The sequence below is a fragment of the Lonchura striata genome, chromosome 3 (assembly GCF_050655825.1).
Source record: "Lonchura striata isolate lonStrDom1 chromosome 3, ASM5065582v1, whole genome shotgun sequence".
NCBI lineage: Eukaryota > Metazoa > Chordata > Aves > Passeriformes > Estrildidae > Lonchura > Lonchura striata.
Genome location: NC_140705.1, coordinates 109,926,496 through 109,946,104, shown reverse-complemented (window position 1 = coordinate 109,946,104; position 19,609 = coordinate 109,926,496). Strand labels below are relative to the sequence as shown.

Here is a 19,609-nt window from a genome sequence, read left to right as displayed (position 1 = left end):
TTGTTACACCACCTGCTTTGCACTTTAGTCACTCAGTTCAGCCAAAACTACAATAAACATGTTATTTCAGATTGCCCAGCAAATTGTCTACATTTAAACAACCACACTGAGGGGTTTGGGATGTTTTTAAACCATAATGACCATTCAAGAAGGCTTCCAGCTATCCCACTGTTCTGCACTCAGTCTGAACTAGACTTCACCAACAAGCAGGGCAGCTCATATGTATGAGCCTCTCCCTTTTTTCAGGTAAATTGGTGCAGACACAGGAATATTTTGAGTCCCCATCCACACCCTCTCCCTGTTCCACCACCCAGCCTCCTGGTAGGCATTCACTGCTGGCCCAGTGACATCCCAGAGTTGGTTTATCAACACTCCTTTTTCACAAGAGAAGGTGCCCCAGGGTAGAGCTAGCACTGAACAATTATTTCCTGGAACTGAGGCTCTCTCCCCACACCCAATCAGCAGCATCACCTGGGCAAGACAGCTGGAGGTGCTTCCCCCAGCAGCACAAACCAAACTGGTGCCATTTACAAACAAAATGTGCCCAGATCTTTGCAGAAAAAGAAGTTTAGCAGCAGGAACAACAGCTGCAAAATATTTTATGTTTAAACTAAGCCTGCCAGGAGGAAGGTGACTCAGATGCATCTTCACTTTCCTCCTCGGACCTCAGTGCTCATAACATCCTTCATCAGCCATCAAACGAGCTCTGCTTTACTGCTGCAGGAACCTGCTTTTCATGTACTCATTTCCTGCCCGATGGTTTCTTGTGTGGGAGGCAGCAGAAAGTCTATGGCACAACATTTGTAGGACCTGTCTGATGAGAGATGATTTCATTTCTATTTGAACTGGGGAAATGGGGAGTTTATCCCTCTGGTTCAGCCTGGATAACTTTGTTTAAGCTCACATTCCAAAATGGTTGAAGAAAACAGCTCTAAGGCATTTCTAAAATAAAAATATGTTAGCAAATTAACAGTGATTTTAAAGCCTGTGTATTTCCGAGAGGGTGAAACCTCTGTGTTAAACCATCTGGGATCATCACTTTGGCTTCCTGTGTTTCTCAAGCTCTCAAAATAAAATTGACCCACTCAAACTGAAACTCATATTTGTCTCAATCCTAATCCCTGCATCATCCTTCATGTGTATTTTCTCACAATGAAATTGGAGTAGAAAATGCTTTAGGAAATGCTTTGCACCCCCTTCTTGCCCAAAGGTCCAATCTGCTTTAATTAGCAATGTTCTTCAAGCACAAGGTTTGGATGCAGCCAGTGAGACACACATTTCAGAAAGACCATCAATGGTCTGATAAAGACATAGCAATTTCAAGCAGGCTACTGGGATTTAGGAAAATATTTGAAATCTGTCAACATGCAGTTCTAGTAGTGGAAAATGAAATGCTGTTAGACAAGCCTGCTCCCCAGATTTGCTTTGCTTGGATCCACCTGCCCTTCAGCACAGCCTTCTCCCTTTCTCCTTACTGCCCTCTGCTCAGGATCTACCCAAACCTGGGGTATTTCAATTCCTGTAAGACACAGTGCAGCTGAAGGGCAGCAAATGCAGTCTTCCCAAAGTGGCTGCCGATGAGCTGGCTTGCAGGGAAGACTTCAGGGAGGAGATGGCACTTTCCTCAGTGGGTTTTCATGCCCTCTCTTTGCCACGCAGACGATGGCATGCATGGCATGGCTCTGTTTTGGCAGCGTCCCGAGGCAGGGCTGTGGTGAGGACAGGGTGAGCTCTCTCCTCCTTGCTCTGACACCTGGGCTGGCAGTGATGGCACGGTGACCTCGGTGAGCCGATGCTGCCCGTGCCATCACCGGCTTGAGCTGGTCTGGGCAGCACCACAGGAAGATCTTGCTCTGCTCATGGGCACAGTGATGACCCTGAGACTGGTTGGAACATGGTGCTAAGGATACCAGAGTTGTGGCTTTGATCCTGTGTGGGCCATTTGATGATCCATGGGAGTCCCTTCTAAGTCAGGATAGTCTGTGATCCTGTGATGGGATACTTTGTACACAGCAGGAAGCTTTGGCTCCGAAGTCAGTGCTACCAAGGCCTGGGGGTACAGGTTCCTGCTGTAAAAATCCTTTTTGTCTACCCATATTCTTTGCATTAAAAGAAACAAAACGGAACAAAACACCTTCACTGTCTCTTTTCCGGCCCCATTCAAAACCCCAGTGATGGGGGGTTAACAGCCTCAGAGAGCTTCAGTCACCACCAAAGAGCCACCACCCCTCAGGTCTCACTTTGTACCATCTCCCATTATGGTTCAATGCAAAGCATCACAAATAAAAATCTCTCCTTGTTTCTCTCCAATCAGTTGTCCTGCAGGAGGCAGAGAGGAGGAACCCCCTGAGCTCAAGAAGTTTTCCAGAAGATTTGCACACTAACAAAGTCCCTCCCTTTCTATTTCTGAAATTGGAGCTATCAAAATCACATCAAATGTTGACTTTTGTTTGTCTTTTCTTCAGTTTGAATGATTTCTAACATTAATGAGTTCTTAAAATTGGTATGGTTGGAGAAGTCGATGGATATGTCCCACCAGTAGACCATTCCCAGGAATTGCTGGTGAGTCCTTCTCAGGGCACCAACCACTCATGGATCCTGTGATGGGGGTTTCAGGCCTTTGGGGCTTTTTTTATGTGTTCATTTCCAAAGGCTTTTCTCAAGACTTGCTCCTTCTGGTAGTCACTGTCTCCTGCCTTTCCTGTTTACAACTAAATGACACAACACTCATGGATGTAATTACTGCTGAGAGTTCAATGCTTCCAGCAAGCGTGATTAACACTGGGAAAAAGAATTTTAAGGAGAGATTTTAAGGAGAGTCTGATAAAAAGGAAAGGCAGAACAACCTTCAATAAAGAGCCAATTGTTTTCTTTCAGGGAATAAGACTAAAAAATGTATTTTTTTTTTCTGTGCTAATGATGACGAAGTCCATTCTTCACTGACCTGAATGCTGGGGCTTAGGGAAAGAGCCAGTGAAGGTGTTTTGTTTTGTTTTGTTTTATTTCTTTTAAAGTAAAGAATATGGGTAGACAAAAAGGAATTTCTAAACTCGACTCCTGGTGTAGGTACACAGATACACAACAAAATGAGTGACATATTTGCCCAGCACATTTCAAGCAGCAGTATGAATATTTTCCCTGCTAATTGAATCATTAGCTAGTCCACCCTCAAAGTTAACAGGACTTGTGATAAAATTACTACTGTGATAATCAGCAATATGATCCTTTTCCAGCTCTGTAGAACAGTTCTCTTGCCCTCTTTCTGCCTCTGCTTTCCCATCCACAGAGTTGATAATTTCTTTTTTGTTTTTTCTTTTTTTCTAAAAGCAGGAGACTAACCTCAAGAAAATAACACTTTTTTTTTTTTTTTTTTTTATGGAAGATAGTGCATCAGGCAAACTATTTGTGGGTATTAAAAAAGGGAAACTTTGAGGCATATGTGCTGTTTGTCTTCTTTTTCATCCAAAGGATAATGAATCCTCAGGTCCTTTTTTTCAAGTTTATAAATAAGGTTTGGAAGTGCATTGAGCATGAGGGGAGTCATCATCATTCTAATGTTGTTTTGCAGTGCTAAGACCACGCTGGTAAATTAAAGCCCCTTTTATCAGTCCAGGTGAGAGATCTGCCACTGAGTTATCTCCTGTCCTCTTTGTGGGACAGATTACAGGGAGAAAAAGGCAGCCTGCCAGGGAGGGATGGCTCTTGCTCTTTAAAATTGTGAGTGACTTGTCACCAGGCTTTCTTTTTTCCCATTTGCTCTGAATTTCATAGTAGCTTCTTGACCTCATTAGAAGACTGAAGGCCTGTCTCAGGACTGAGGTTGGTAGAAAATTGAACCAGACCCAAGGAATATTCAGTTCAAACAAATGGATCACAGAAAAGCCCACAGTACAATTAAACCTGAAGATAATTCAGTGGCTGTGAGGAAGCCAGCAGTGTTGCAATGATGCTGCCATTGCTGCAGGTTGGGTTTGGGAGCACTGAGAGAGCAGGAATTCATTTTTCCCCTTTTTGTTAGCATGAATTCTTCTCCTGGCTAATACCAGCCGTTGTCCTGATGCAAGAACATGTGAGCCATCCAGCAACATCAGCTGTCCCTCCCTGCCAAGGGCCTGAGGAGCAGCGAGGAGCCCACACAGCATGAGTAGGGCAGGGAGAGCCAAAGCTCTCAGTGCTGATGGTGGCAGCTGAGCCAATTGTTCCTTTTTTTGACTTCTTATATGCCTACTCTGCTCATGAAATGGTCCAGCAAGATGCAAGCTGGCATCAACCCTGATTGCTCTGGAGCTGACTCCATCTAAGTTTTTCTCTGAGTTGCCCCAGGAGGAGTTCCAAAGCCAAACCTTACCTACAGGCAGGCTTTAGGGCTTTTTTCCTTCCTGAAAATTCAGAGAGCAGCAAGGCTGGGAGATTTTTCCTGTGAGTGGTCATTGAAACTTGGCCATGACCAACCTGCCCTTTTCATGCTGCACATGGATAGAGGAGTTTGCAGCACACAGCTCCCCACAGCCCATGCTGATCTTCAGAAACATGTTTGTGCTGAGCATGCCCAGGGGCTGAGCCCTGCCTGGGGGTCACCCAGTGCTGGTGCTGTGCCAGGTGCACTCCCTGGCCTGGGTTTGGCCTGTGACAAGTCGCTCTCAGGTTGTGGTCAGACACAGGTGACACTATCCTGGTGGAGGGATGAAAAGGTCTCAGCTGCAGGGCACTGGCTGGGTCACACTGCTTTCCCTCAGCACTGGCCTGCTGTAATTACTGTAGTCATACTCTCATGTTGAGGCAAAGGTTGTTGAAAATGTCAAATAGGCTAATTAATGCAGGTTTTCAGAAATACTGAGCGCTCATGAGAACCACAGAATGGGGAAGGTTGGAAGGGACAATGGTGGGACATCTCCCAGGGGCACCCTGGAGTCACAGAGCTGGTTAAAAGGCTGCTTTCACCTGCTCAGCCCCTTTTTGTGATGAGGTAATGGCAGGAGCAGGATGAGCTCAGCATGGATGGGTGCTTGGCAACCCCAGCAGCTCTGTCAGCGGTGACCACCTCCTCAGAGCACAATACATCCAAAAAATACCCACAGCAATGCACAGGGCAGCTGGGAAAGCAGAGACAGCTCGTTGTCAAAAGCCTTTTTTGGTATCATTCAGGTATGCCCACATGGATAGAGAGCAGTGAGGGGATAAATACAGAGCAAGCCATTGAGACCATGAAGTCTGCACTAGCTCCTGCTCCTCAGCTCTTGCCAGCTGAAGTGTAGCTGTCCTCAGCTACTCTGAAGTGTAGACTCATCTCTAGAGAATTTTTCCAGAATTCTCTTGTATTTCCCCTCTACCACCAGTAGCAAATAGGCACAGATAAACCAGCAGAGCCCATGTCCTTGTTAACCACCTGATCCCAATGGAGAGTTTCCAGTTCCAGCATCCTCTTTTTGGGATCTTAGACAGCCTTGGTTTTACAAACCAAGGTCCTGCAAACTAGAAGCACTTATTTCTTGAAAAATGCCACCCAGCTTCACTTCTTAGCTCCCAGTGTCTTACTTGTTGGAGGTCACACATTTGCCTCAGGTCTGCTTAGGCCATGTGAAGAACCCCAAGTCATTCCCTCACCAGGAGCCATGGCTGGGATGGGTGTGGGGCTCAGAGGTGCTGGCACCCCTGCAGCAGAAGCTGGAGCTGGCTGCCTGTGCCGTGCTGCTCCTAAAGCAGTGACATGTTTCCATGCACGGCTGCTCCAAAGTTAAAAGCTTGTCATAACATGTCAGGTGGCAAGGCTGAAACACGAGTCTGATGAGACAACTTTCAGTCCAGAGCAGACAGCCTGCTCCAGGTGCCAAAGAGGGGGAGAGTCAGTATCTGAGTACTGGGAAAAGGGCTTCATTTTGCTTATGGCTGGTCTTTCCCCCTCCCCTTGCTGGAGGAATACACCAGAGAAAGGAACTAAGGAACCAGTTGAGAATTTAGAGAAATGCTAGTTTTAAAAATTGTAACCATTAATTTTCTTGGAGCTGTAAAATATTTCCATGAGCTTCAGAGTTGGGTGAACAGCAGGATATGATTTTCATCCATCTCTCTAAAAAAAAAAAAAAAATAGAAAAAGCAAAGAACACCTGAATTTCTCAGTACAGGGAAAAAAATCCATTTTTCAAGTGTTAGGCTGGAACGTAGAAAAATTTGGGCATTTTCCACTGCCAAAATAATGTGGCCCAAGCCCAAATCCCTTAGTATTTGGGAAAGGTGGAAGAAAATTATTAGTGCACATTGGTTGCAGAAACAACACTGGCACAGGTTGCCCAGAGAAGCTGTGGCTGTTCCATCTCTGGAAGTGTTCAAGACCAGGCTGAACGGGGCTCTGAGCAACCTGGTCTAGTAGAATGTGTTCCTGTCCATGGCAGGGGATCAGAAACAAGATGATCTTTAAGGTCCTTTCCAACCTAAACCATTTCATGATTCAATGAACTGGGTTTGAATTTTTTTAGGGGATTGAATGATTCAATGATTCAATGAATACTGGGTTTGAATTTTTTTTCATGGGATGGTCAAGTGCATGAAAGAGGGCAAGACAGCTAGCTGTGGATATTACAAAAGATAAAGGCGAAAGATAAATGAAGAAGAATCCAGGCTGATGCACCTTTGCTGACACTTTCCCCTTCACAGCTTTTCTAGGGCAGTGCTCAGGTCCTGAGAGAGATGGGAAGATGCTGGTGCACATGAAGACTAAGGTGAATGAGTACCATGGCTGTCTTGTGTAGGACACTTTACCACAGATCTTGGGTGACATGGGGCTTTCAGTTCTCTGAAGGGAAAAATAAAAGGGCAAACAAAGAAAACACTATTGTTTTAAATGCACTGCATATTAAGAATTGCTTCAGCAGCACAACCCAAATATGTGCCCTTAATAGATTATTAATAGATTATTCCTGTTTCATACCTTTTAGACACTTGTCAACATACCAGCGCTAGCAAGGAAAAATCCTTCAAAAGCATTTTTTTCTATTTTTATCCTCTGAGTGTCCAACTCCTTTTGCTGAATTTCTACAGATTGCAGCTCAAATTACCATTTCTGACCAGTGCACAGACAAATGATGAAACATTCATGAGTTATTCTTACTCTTCATCTTACAGAAGTACCAGCCACTACTAAAGTTGCATGATCTAACCAAAGTAGACATTTCACAGAAAAGCATTTTCTATGGCCATATTGAAAAACTTCTATCTATTGAGGTAAAACCCTCAAGTTTCTGCCCTTGCTGGTGCAAAGTCACATGTTGTTTGAAGAGCATCCCACTGAATTTTCTAAAGAAGTGTAAATGTGTCATCTGGACCACAGGAGATAAAGCAGGGTTAAAACACTGAGCAAAACTGAAGTTAAGAAGCACAAGGTTCATAAACCTTGCAATAGAAGCTTGCAGAAACCTTTCAAGGCTCATCCAATAAAGCCCTATGGCACTTTGTTCTTCCCCCTCCTCTCAAATCTCCATCTGTCTGAGCCAGCATCAGCAGGAAATTTTGCATGGAAGCTTGCCAGATAAAATAGCGACTTCATCTGCCTTTCAACTGCCATTAGTTTTAGAGAGTTCTTCAAAAATATGTTCAAAATCTCTGTTATTTTTTAGCTATGTCCTAAGTTAGAGATAGGCCAAGTCTTGTGTCTTTGTATGTCTCACAAAAAGGTGATTCATGTGTGCTTTAGTATATGCAAATATTTCCAATCTGCATTCTGCCCTCCTCACCTCATCCTGTACTGAAAGCTGAAAATGCTCCTGCTTGTTGGAAATGCAAAAAAGTTCTTTAATTTATTTAAATCTACCTCACTGCTGTCTGAATTGTCCCAAAACCTCCAGATACAGCTGTCTCACAAGGCTAAGTGGACTTGACCTTTAATCCTTGACTGGGCTTGGACTTCCATATCCCTGTTCAGTGCCTGACACAAACAGGAGTTTGCCACCATGAGCTGGGGTGACAATTGACCTCCTGGTATCTTGTTTTACAAATAACCTCTTTGATATTCCTTCCCACAGCATGCCACAGGTCATGTAATGTGCCCATAAATGCTTTAAAAAAAAATCCCTTTAATTTGACACCTAGTAGATTTAGTCTCATGAGGATGGAGACTTCCTCAAACAAGAGCTGTCTGTGTGGATCAAGGTGCATTTTTTTATTGCTCAGTTTTTTAGGAGATGTCTGCGCGTTCCTCTAGAGTGTCTTTGCAGCTCTGATTAAATTACAGGTATTGTGCTCTGTTGCTAGAGCAGATCACACCCAGAAGACTTCCAAAGTGAAAGAAACTTCATGTTCCTGTGGTGAAATATCCAATTCTATTATTTGTTACCATCTGCTTCTCTTGGAAGGCTTCCTGGGACATTCTCATAAATCATGGAAAGGTTTGGGTTGGAAGGGACCTTAAAGATAATCCAGTTCCATCACTCTGCCATAGGCAGGGACACCTTCCACTAGACCAGGTTGCTCAGAGCTCCATCCAGCCAGGGCATGAACAATTCTAGGGGTGGAACATGCACAACATCTTTAGGTAACCTATGCTAGTGCTTTTTATCAATTCTATGACACAGAATTGCTGGAAATTTGCAGAGAAATGCAGGAAAATAAGATTCATCATATTTGACATTTACCAAACTTGATGGCATCACCTTAAATTTGTAGAGTGAACATTTTCAGAATAATGAATTTTATTTGGTCTTCTTTATTATTACAGAAGTGACTTTTATTTCTGTATTTTTAACAGTCAGGAAATGTCATTTTTGATCTACACTTTAATAATGAGTGGAATATAATTTCCAATGAAAAGTGCCAAGAAGGGTACTTATGTGAGGCTGTTCTGCCTCGAGCATTAATGAAGTATGAGATGGTGCAGCAGGCACAGTTGTGTTATGTGTAATGATACAAATTGAATGTACATAATAGAATTATTTGTGGTGTAACACAACTACTGCACAAATAGTGCCCCTGGCAGTAAATGTTGCCGTTATGACAGGAAGGCACTGTTTTTTGATTGTAATGCCACTAAGCATTACAATCAATTCTTGAGAACATCATGTGAACCAAGCTAATAAATTGGGAATCATATGCCTCCTGCACATTTCTGCCTAAGTGAACCAGGATTTGTTTGATAATAGAGCATCAAATAATCCTGCTGCTGCTGCAAAAAAAAAAAACCAAAAAAACCCCCCCAAAAAAAAAACCAAGCAAAAAAAGCTGGCAGTTAACAAACCAAGAAGAATCTAAATACAGCACTGAAATTATGGATGTTCCACCCCTGGGATTGTTTGAGGCCAGGCTGGATGAGGTTCTGAGTGACCTCGTGTAGGGGAAGGTGTCCTTGTCCTTGGGGGTTGAAAATAGATGATTTTTATAAGTGTGTGCCAAGGCAATCCAACCCATTGCCTGATTCTGTGATGCTGCTCACCAGCTTGCCAGATGCACCCCTGTGAAACACAGGGCTCCCACCTGCATAAGCAAGGGGTGCCCAGGCACCTCTGCCCAGACCAAAACATCCTGAGGGAGTCAAGAGGAGTTGCAGGCTGCTGATGCTTTGGTGGAAAGGTTCCCTCCACCCCCCCCCCCCCAACATGAGGCAGTGCAGCAGGTCTGGAAAAGGCTGTGAACCACACATCACTAATCTGGAAAAAGAGAAGAGGGATTATCCCAAGAAGCTGCACAAGTTTCCATTTAAACCACTGCAGCTCTCCTGGGATGGACTGAGAGGAGGGATGGGGGCTAGCATAAACCTCATCATCTGCTAAAGGAGAAATTGGAGAAATCACTCAAACAAGGCAGGGATTAAACTGAGACTGTGTTCTGGTGAGACAGCTCAAGGAAATTTAGGTTACAATGATGGAGAGGAGAAGAAGATTAAAACTCAGGGCTGAGGGAGTAGTGCACAACAAATGCATTGAAATTAATCTCTTCCATCGAGGCCTTCCAGGACTACCATCACCTTGCAATCTTTAATACACTCACTCTGCTGGAAGGAAGGCAGTGCTGCTATTTCTGTCTTTCACTTGGGGAATGGAAAAACGGAGATTAAATACCTTTCTCAAGGTGACCCAAAAGATCTGTTCCAGAACAGACAGCCAGAGGAGCATTTTTCCCACCTGCCTGTGAAGAGCAGGTACCTCTGGGGGACACATTTGCTCCTCAGGTGTTTCCTTCAGCTGGTACTTGTGGGCTGCAGATCCCTGATCTAGGTCTCAACACCAAAGAGCCTGTCAGTGCCTTCCCCAGGCTCCTCTCCTCTGCTCACTCCTGGAATTCTGCTGAAGGCACCGGAAATTTTTTGGAGGGCACCAGGAGGTGCAGGGTGAGGGTGACACATCCATGCTGGTATATTTGGCACTTCTTTCATGACTTCAGCAGGAGGTGGGAAGGGTGGAGCTGCCTGCATTAATGACAGTGTTGAGACTCTGCTGTGGGAGGGAAGAAAATACTGGGGGAACCTGCCTGACCACTTGATTTGCAATGAACTTGTCTCCATTTGAATTCCATGACGATGCATGGATCTTGTCACTGCAGAGCTGGATCCTCTTCTCTTGGCATCTGTGGTTGAAGGAAGCTTCTGGCAAGTATCTTCCTTGTGTCTTCTGAGTTTCAGTTGACAAAATTTGTGAACAAGCTCCTGTGGTTATTTAATTTTCATCTAACTGAATTTGCCCAGAGCTACTGGAAATTGCTCTGCTACTCCTTCCACTCCTACCAGACGGTCTGTTAGTACCCAAGAGTTTGTCACAGAAAAATCCTTCACTGATGGCAGCCACAAGGGCAAAAAATTCATTTTAGAAAAAATTCATAGCTGTAGTGCAGCTTGTCCCCAGCGCTCACACCATGTCCTAGCAGAAACCATCAGCTCTCCTGCCCTGCCAGCAAGGTGTGAAACAACAAATGAAGTGTCCAGGCAGCACAGACTGAAGCCAGCCAGGGGAATGGTCCAACAATTTCATCACAAGTCTCCTCCTTCTTTGTGCTGGGGCCGCTCCTGTTTGTGGCTGCCCATTGGCCTGGCTCCAAGAAGGAAGATGAGTTGCTGCCAGAGCCAAAAAAGTGCTTTCCAGGTAGAAGAGGGCACAGCATTGGCTGCAGAGGACAGCCTGGACCCAAGTCCTGGTGAGCAGGTGATTCCTGGGGCTGGTGCAGCAAAGGTCAGCTTAGTGCATTCTGAAAAGTGAGCCCTGCTCTCAGAAGATGCCTGCAGGCTCCTGCTTTCAAACAGTGATAAAATGTGCTCTTTAACCTCATGGCCCCAGATCTTGCAAGAGGTGAGGACGATTTTTATTTTGTATTTAATTGAAAAATACACCCATCTGGAATAGCCCAGCATTTGTCATTTTGTAGCCTGCTGTCCGTGGCCTCCCATCCAACCTTTATCTCCAGAAGCACCTTCATCTGGCCCTGGAGCCCAGAGCCTGCTCTTCTCCTGCTCCCACCCATGTGCCCTGCCTGGGACCAATCCAGGTGCTTCATTTTCCTTAATGAAAAACAAGTTGGATGCCTTTGGATGCTTTTCAAGGCCTTGCTGAGTCTGTGCAGGGTTTCTGGGAATGTGAGGGAGATGGAGAGCCAAGGCAGCTCACAGGACCTCCCCTGGGCCCTCCTGCACATGCCAGGAATGTGCAGGGATGCCACCAAATGCAGGCTGATGGGTGGCTTGGAAGAAAAAAAAATATTCTCCTGGGGAAAAAAATCTTAGTTCTGCATGCACATCTTGGATTAGCACTGTCCCTTGAGCATGGCAGCAATTTTTAGCCCACCTGTATTTTGCCTGGGATTTCACAGACCTGTCCAGCTGCCAAAAGACATTTTTTGTTACCTCATTTGCAAAAGGTTTTCCATTCCTCTTTCTCTCTTTGTCACACCACACTTATCCCGAGTTCTGCCCCAAGACAGGCCAACTCCTGGTTGTTTTCTCCACTGTGCAGTCAGCTTGCTTCCATGTGAAATGTTCAACATGCCCACAAAGTCTCATCAAACACTCTTGAGTGCCCCCATCTCTGCTGGGCATCTCAGAGGGCTGCAGGGCTGGACTGCAAGGGGCAAGTGGGGCAGCTCCTGTCCCTTCTCCTGGGAGTGTATTTTAACACAGAGCTACATCCTTTTACTGGTTTTACTTTGGGCCAAATCCCAAACCATTCTATTCCAGAGAAGTGTTTCCATCTGCTTCAGGAAGTGATGGATGGACTCACATCCTTTTGAAACGGAGCCATGCAATGTCTGGGTAATTTTTGTCCCCATCCCTGCCTTGAGCTGCTTCAGCATCTGCCACCCTGCATCTCACCCAAAGCTCCCAGCCATCATCCCACCACCCCATTTGTGCTGTCTCTCTTGCACGGGCACAGGGCTCCCCTAAATCCCCAGGCACAGGGATCCCCTAAATCCCTGGGCACAGGGATCCCACAAATCCCCCTGCCCACCACAGCCAGTGCCAGCGGCCAAGGGAACGTGGTAGTAACTAATTGATGTGGGCATGATTTACATGCTTAATTAGCTCTGCCTTTATTTGCTGGGTTCACAAGGCAGAAGATTTTCCCACAAAGCTCTATGCCTAGAGCCTGTTTGATTATCTACAGAAAGGGAAGCATTCAGCAGCATAAAGCTGAACCACCAGAAAGTCAATACATTTTAAAGGATTTGAAATGGTGTCTCCCTGCACCCCCTAACTAAACACATTTTACAAACAGCAGGAAATTCTGAATTCAGTGCTAGTTATTAATTTTTTTCCCTTGCTGCACTGTCTCAAGGTCTTTAGTTTTTTTTTTTTCCCCCACTGGAGAACAAATTAGTGACGCAGAGCCTGGAATTTTTCATAGTCCAACTTATTTCCTCTATATCATTTGTAAAAGGGCCAAAGTGGAGATACAAAATCTGTTTGGCAAGAATTCTGCCCACACACCAGCAGTCCCAGAGAATTATTTGGCACAGAGAAACTAAGGTAAAAAGTTTGCTGTTTGCAGCAGCTCCCTAAGAACAGGAATAATAAAAATTGGATCCCGAATTGCAGAAAGCTTGTGTGGCATTTTGGGAAGAAACCTGGAGCAGCCGTGTGTGCCAGCACCATCTGTTGGCTGCATTACTGCTTACAGGGTGCAAGCTGCAGCCCATGGCACAACACGAGGGACAGTGCCAGTTTTAGGAAGCATTTTCTGGACAAACAGCAAGGCAGATGGCAGCAGGAATCACCAAATAATCCAGCAATTTGCACAAAGTCACCCAGCCTCCAGAAAGGGAACTTGGTGTCTCTACCTGAGCCCACCATTCTGATACCCTCTAGAGCAGCCTGACAAATGTTACAGTTAAGGATGGATCATTCCCTTTTCCTAAACAGAAAACATCTTTTGGCCTCAGCAGCTAAGAAAATTAATTCAGCCAAGGTTTTGGGAGCATTCAGGGTATTTGGCCACTACTCCTGTTCAATCATTTGAAGAACAAAGGGCTAAAAAATCTGCAGCAATTTACAATCTGACTTTCTAATTAAGCATTTGATGTGGGTTAATGCCTTGAAAGTGACAATATTTGTCAGACCATTTGTTCAGTGCATTGTCTGAATCTGCAGTTACACAAGAATTGGTTTAATTAAGGTTAATTCGTGCATAATTAGAGCCACTGCCCACACGAAGAATGGCTGCAGACCAAGGGTAGAGTCCATTTCTATCCAGATCCAAAAGACAAATGCTGTACAGGGGACAATACAGCTGAGTGGTAAAAAGCTAAACTGCTTCAAATTGTAGCTCAAATTTTCATTAAACCACATGCCTGACTGCCTGGCAGGGCTCTCCCCAGGACACAGCCCTGTCCCACTCAATGGCTCATTTTTCGTGGTAGAAGGTGTTTGTGCTGATGAATCTTTGCAGCTGGATACTCTCATTTCCCAGCACAGGGGAACCATGCAGGATGAGCCTCTGAGAAGCAAAACTGCACGAAAAGGATAGGAGGGGGGATGCTTTGAAGAAGCTGTGATTTATTGCACTAGAAACTCAACTGAGATTGCTGCTCTGGCACAAACCCAGTGGGAGCAGCAGCTCAGCCTTTCTGTGATGCTCTCTGGTTATGCCACCAGCAGCTGAAGGAAAACTGTGTGGAAGTTGTGCCATTGGTGCCTTGTTCTGCAGCAGTCCACTGGGATGATCAGCACAGAGCACTTGTTGTGTTTAACTTTCCTCAGAGGTTACCTGAAGTTTTAGCAGTGAAAGCAAAGCCAAAAGAACAGTGCCTAGCTGTGAACTCACCTGCTGCCTCCATCCTGGCCCCACTTTCACCTCTCCAAGCCAAGGGCTCCCTGCTACCCCTGTCCAGAGCTGCTGGAAGCAATGTCCCCCTCTGCTCTGATGTGAAGGTTGCTGGGACAGGGGGTCCTGGGCCACCATGCAGCCCCTTACTCCAGATGCTTGTGGACACACAGCACTGGCAGCCTTTCCAGATGGCAAACCTTGCTCCAGCTGTGTGTGAAGATTTCAAAATGATGAAGGAACATGAGATGTGGTGAGTGGAAGTGTGTAAGACAGAAATTAATCTACTGGAAACAAGGAGAAGACTCCCACCAGACAGCAATTAAGGTCTGACCATTGTGGTCCTATGCCAGCACGGTAAATTAGGGAGGGAGGGGCTGCCCCACAGGGGCAGCTGCTTTCTCTGACTTATTATTTCAGCACTGACAGAATCCTGCACCTGCTGAGGGAAACATGATCCTACCTTTGCTAAGGAATTGCAGGGATCTACCAAAAAGGCAATTGCCTCCTCTTCTCCCATTGACAATAGAGTTTTCCCAAGAAAACTCTCCACTGGCCCTAGTAAAATACTACAGACCTTCCCATCCCCAGTGCATACAAATTTATCCTCATTACCATGGTGCAAGGAGTAGCAGTGACTCTCCCAGCCAGATCAGCATCAACTTCCCCTCTGCCCTCATGCACAAGCTCCTCAGTAGACAGCAAAATGGTCAACAAGACAAAATCAGAAAGAACAAAACTCTGTTGTTGGCAGAATCTCCTCATCTGTCACCTTGTCCACAGCAGCTCCTGAGAGACAGGGAAGTGCTGTGGGGAACATTACATGCAGCTGTGTCAGAATTACTGCAGGCAAGTTATGATTTTATTGATATTTGAGAAAAGACAGGGAAATGGCTCTACAGATTACAGAGAGCTGCAGATAAACTTGCTGGCTGTGCAGCGATGTGGGCTGGAAATGAGGTTGGATCCTCATGGCCCAACATTCCCATACCCCTCCCAGAATATCACATTATCAAAGTAACTGCTGTCAAAAAAGACTGATTTTTTGGGGAGGGAATCCTAAAAACACCAAAGCAATTTTTCAAGCACAAGCTGAACTTTATGATATGTAGCATTCCATCTTTTTTGCCCTCATTGGAAGATGTCCCTCTTTTCCACCTTGACACTAAGGCACGATGGCTGCTCATGCCAGACCTGCCCCTCTGCCTGTGCAGCCACTGTGAAAGTTCAGGATCTTGTCTGAAGAAGAAATACTTAATTCTGGAATTTTAGGCCTGTGGGTTGGGCTCTGTTGGGCTCTCACTACTTTGCTTTTGCTGATGCACCTGAGGGCACGATTAGGATGTGAAAAGAGGTGTTTCAGCACTGAAGACTCCACAATATCTTGCTTCTACCTCAGAGCACCATGGTGTAGTCAATGGGATCCATCCTCTCTAATTTAGCTGTCTGGGAATTGGGTGTCCAGTCAAGATCACTCTGTAGACACTGAGACAACTTAAGGACAATTCTTCTTTCCTAAGCTGAACATCCCAGCCCAGAAGGCAGCCCTGTAACTACTGTACATGGTACAGCTGCTTCATCTGTCTGACTTCATGACTCATGAGCCTATGGAAAGCTGTACATCAAACAGACTTCCATACTAACCCCCTGAGCAAAATCTAAAGGCAAAGCCATTTCCAGACCAGTCCAAAGGAGCAGTCAGCATTTACACATAAAAAGCCAATAAATTGTGAATCAAAAATGAGCTAGGGAATTGAGGAAAGAATTATATGCCTGAGACAGGTTTGTGTTATACAGGTGGTTTCAGGTTGCTGAGCTGCAGAGAACAATTCAGGAAAAGTTTCCAAGGGACAAAGTAATGAAATCACGATGCTATAGAAATCAAAGTGCTCAGAATGTGCATGAATGGGAAGAGCAGCTTTACTCAAGCTACAGGATCACAGCAAAAATGTAAATAAGTAAATACTCTTTCAGTATGGTATGAGTGCATTAACAAGAACTGTTATGTATTTTTAATAGCTATTTTAATGTATTTAATCTTTGCACTGTGATTTTCCAGATAAACCCTCTCAGTTTTAACTCTAAGCAGTTCTCTTGACTGTGGAGTTGCAAAGTGTCAGAAGTGCAACAGCCAGATCTGGGGTGCAGGAAATGTGGTTTGGCACAAGGCATGGAGAACATCAGGCTCTGCCATCCACCCTGCTCAGCCCATCACAGTCAACCAAACAGTTTGACAATGCAGAGGATTTGTAATTTCCACAGTACTGCTGTAAAAAACTACTTCACACCTTGATAAGGGAGGGATGGGCTTATTTCTCTGCTGAAGTACAGGGCAATTCCAGAATGGCAAATTCCCAGGGACATGAAAAAGCTTTAAGTAAAGATTAAAAAATGAAAAGAGTTGCTTCTTCAGTTTTCTACACAGGACCCAGGTGACAAACTGGCAGAAGTCAGCACAGCTCCACTGATGAACTGGCTGGGGCCAAGTCTGAGCCCAAAAATAAGCAGAAGTTTTCTTTAACTGTAACTTAAGGCAACAAAATGCTTTATTTTTTTTTTTTTTTTAACTACAAAATACCTTAACCTGAGAAAGGAAGGGCAACTCAAGGGAGTTGCATGTGGGATGGGATCCTCATAGTAAGGTTGCCAGGAATTTCTCCATGGTTATTATTAATTTTAGAATTTAACACAGCTGTATTGATGCTCTCAATCCCTAAAGGCCAGCCTACGTTTGCTATGACCCTGGGGGTTCATGAATGAGGCCATAGATTATTAATATGATCATTAGTTTTTGGAAGGTAAGAGCAGCATATTTCTGTGAATAAAAGCTTTCCAAACATTTTTTAATCACCTCATTGTACCCAAAGGGACACAACTCCTCTTTGGTTCAAGAAGGCAACAGTTATGTTGTTATGTTAATGTCCTGGCTAAGAGATTGCAGAGATGACTTGAAGGAATGGGAATTTGCTGCCTCTAAATTCACTAAGACCTTCATGCAGGAGTAGGACAAACATCCAGGTGGACCCTTGTGTGGTATTCACATGCCCTCTGAATAGTGAGAGACTTGGCTTTCCCAGGATTTCTCCTGAGAGACGCTCTGAGAGAAGCAGAGAAAAGAGAATCAAAACAATTCTTACCTCACTCGCTGCTCCCTGTTTGTGCCCATGTGGAATGTGATATGGAGATTGTTCACCCAAGGTGATTGCTTGATTTGATTCTGGTGATGGTGTTTTGGATTCATTGACCAATTGGATCCACAGCTGTGTTGGGACTCTCAGGAGAGTCACAGGTTTTCTGGTTAGATAGGGATAGTACTTGTTAGTGTAATATAGTTATAGTATAATATATTTTAATAAAGTAATTAATTAGCTATCTGAAATCATTGGAGTTCAGAGCTCATTCTTCCCAGATGTTGGGGGTCGCTTTTACGATACCCTTGCTCCCCTGCTTTCTATCTGGGTTTTCTCTCTTTCTAGATGGGCATTGCTATTTAATGTGCTCTGTTGACCAAACTTTATCCCAAGCATGTTTCTTACCAAAGGTTTTTGCTGTCAGGCTCAGGTTTACAGCTGAACAAGCAATCCCTGGTGGACTGGGAAGTGTATTTGTTGACCCAGATCATCCTCTTTAAATGTTGATGTATTGGTCATCCTGTTCAGTGGTTGTAGGCAATAATATATTCCCAGTGAATTTCTAAATACAACAGCACAGGAAATTGCTCAGCTCCCATATTCCTTTCCTGCACAGACTTGCTTCAGCTCAGAGTAATAATATTCCAGATATCTTCTCTACAACTGTTTGAACAAGCCTGATTTGGGGATCAGAAACAACTCATTATGCATTTATAATTTACTTGTTGGAGCAGACTTGCTGTGCTATCTATGCAGTCAGTTATGCAAGGAATTAGGTGCCCATTAGCTGCTTTTACTCTTTTAATGTGATGAACTTTGCTTTCTCATTAATAAGTCTGTTGAAACAAAATGCACAATATATGGAATGATTTTATGGCTTGTATAATGAAACATATGTTAGGCCATAACTCAGGGGGCAACTAAAAGTCATTTGCCTATTAAAAGGAAATTGTGCTTCAGGTTATTCAGTCACAGTAGTGTGTGTGGGAGAGGAAAAGAAAATGGGAGCAGCAAAACAGCAAAAAGAAGCAAGTGAAAGGGGAAGCTGAGTAGGTTGGTGTTGGCTCTTGGCTTTAGCCGAACAATATGAAGAGTACTTTTTAAGTGCAGGGGTCAAAAACTAAAAACAACTAAAAAATTCTCCAACCACCAAGCAGAAAGATCCATGACAGTAAGTATGGCACCAGTAATTACACTGGCTTTTAGCTGCTGGTAATGTTTTCTAGAAAAGGGTGGATAGGATAGGATAGGATAGGATAGGATAGGATAGGATAGGATAGGATAGGATAGGATAGGATAGGATAGGATAGGATAGGATAGGATAGGATAGGATAGGATAGGATAGGATAGGATATTTTGGTATTTGGGATCAATAGTCCCCAAGTATCTACAGGGCTGTGGCACTATCTCAGCTCTGGCTGCAGTGCTTTCACAGCCTTGCTTTCCTCTGCCAACCTTTGCCAAGATGGGGTAACCCATTGGGCATAAAGCATTTCCACTCATGTCCTAACTGTCTTCTTTGCTACCTACAAATGATGTGAATCAAGGTGATGCTTCCAGCCCTACATGCCCAGATGATTCCTCAGATAGTCTGTGAGGACCAAGTCAGGGCAAAAACTCTGCCAATGGCAGAAGGAGGTGGCAAGCACCCTGACACTTCAGCCACTGGGTCAGATGTGGCAGCTGATTCCTTTTCAGCACCAAGCAAAAGTGTCCGTGATGCAGCAATTTTCCCTGGATTGTATTATTATGTGCACAGCAGGGATTTTTTTCCCGTGCACCTTGATTTTGTGTTTGGGGATGCTGTTTGTTGCTTAGCTACTGGATGCTGCCACAGCTGAAAAGCGCTGCTTGAAGAGTTGACAAGAAAGAATTGCTTCTTCAAGGGGAGGAAAAGGGAGAGGGATTATCTCCTGGAGGCACTGCTGGTACAAAAGCACATCAAGGAAGGATGTGTGAAAGTCAAGGCAGGATTTTGCAGGTACTTCACTGTCTTAGGTTAAAAAATGATAGTAAAAAATGGGGGTACTTTTAAAAATAATAAAAAATAATTGCTTCAGAATCTGAACATATTTCTTATGTTGGAGCATGAAGAGGCCCTGTCTCTGGTGGTACCATTACCATTAATGGTGCTGCACTGGCTCTGTACCTGTAGGCAAAGTTGCTTCTGTGCAATTTGCACTTCTTTCCATATTAATGAAGTAATTGGGGGTTGGAATTATTTTTATTGCTAATTACATTGGTTTTTAT

The 19,609-nt window shown here is 44.4% G+C and overlaps 1 protein-coding gene across 4 annotated transcripts in view; it reads right to left on the bottom strand.

Annotated features, from left to right (window-relative positions):
• LOC144245985 (uncharacterized) overlaps nucleotides 1-19,609 on the bottom strand; it is a 67,508-nt gene that overhangs the window by 22,756 nt on the left and 25,143 nt on the right. For all 4 annotated transcript variants that reach the window (XM_085576105.1, XM_085576106.1, XM_085576103.1 and 1 more), the window contains exon 1: nucleotides 6,626-19,609. This exon is cut by the window's right edge and continues 25,143 nt beyond it. In XM_085576105.1, the coding sequence (XP_085432231.1) occupies nucleotides 6,626-6,775 (150 nt within the window). In that variant the 5' untranslated portion in view covers nucleotides 6,776-19,609. The remainder of the gene's footprint in view (nucleotides 1-6,625) is intronic.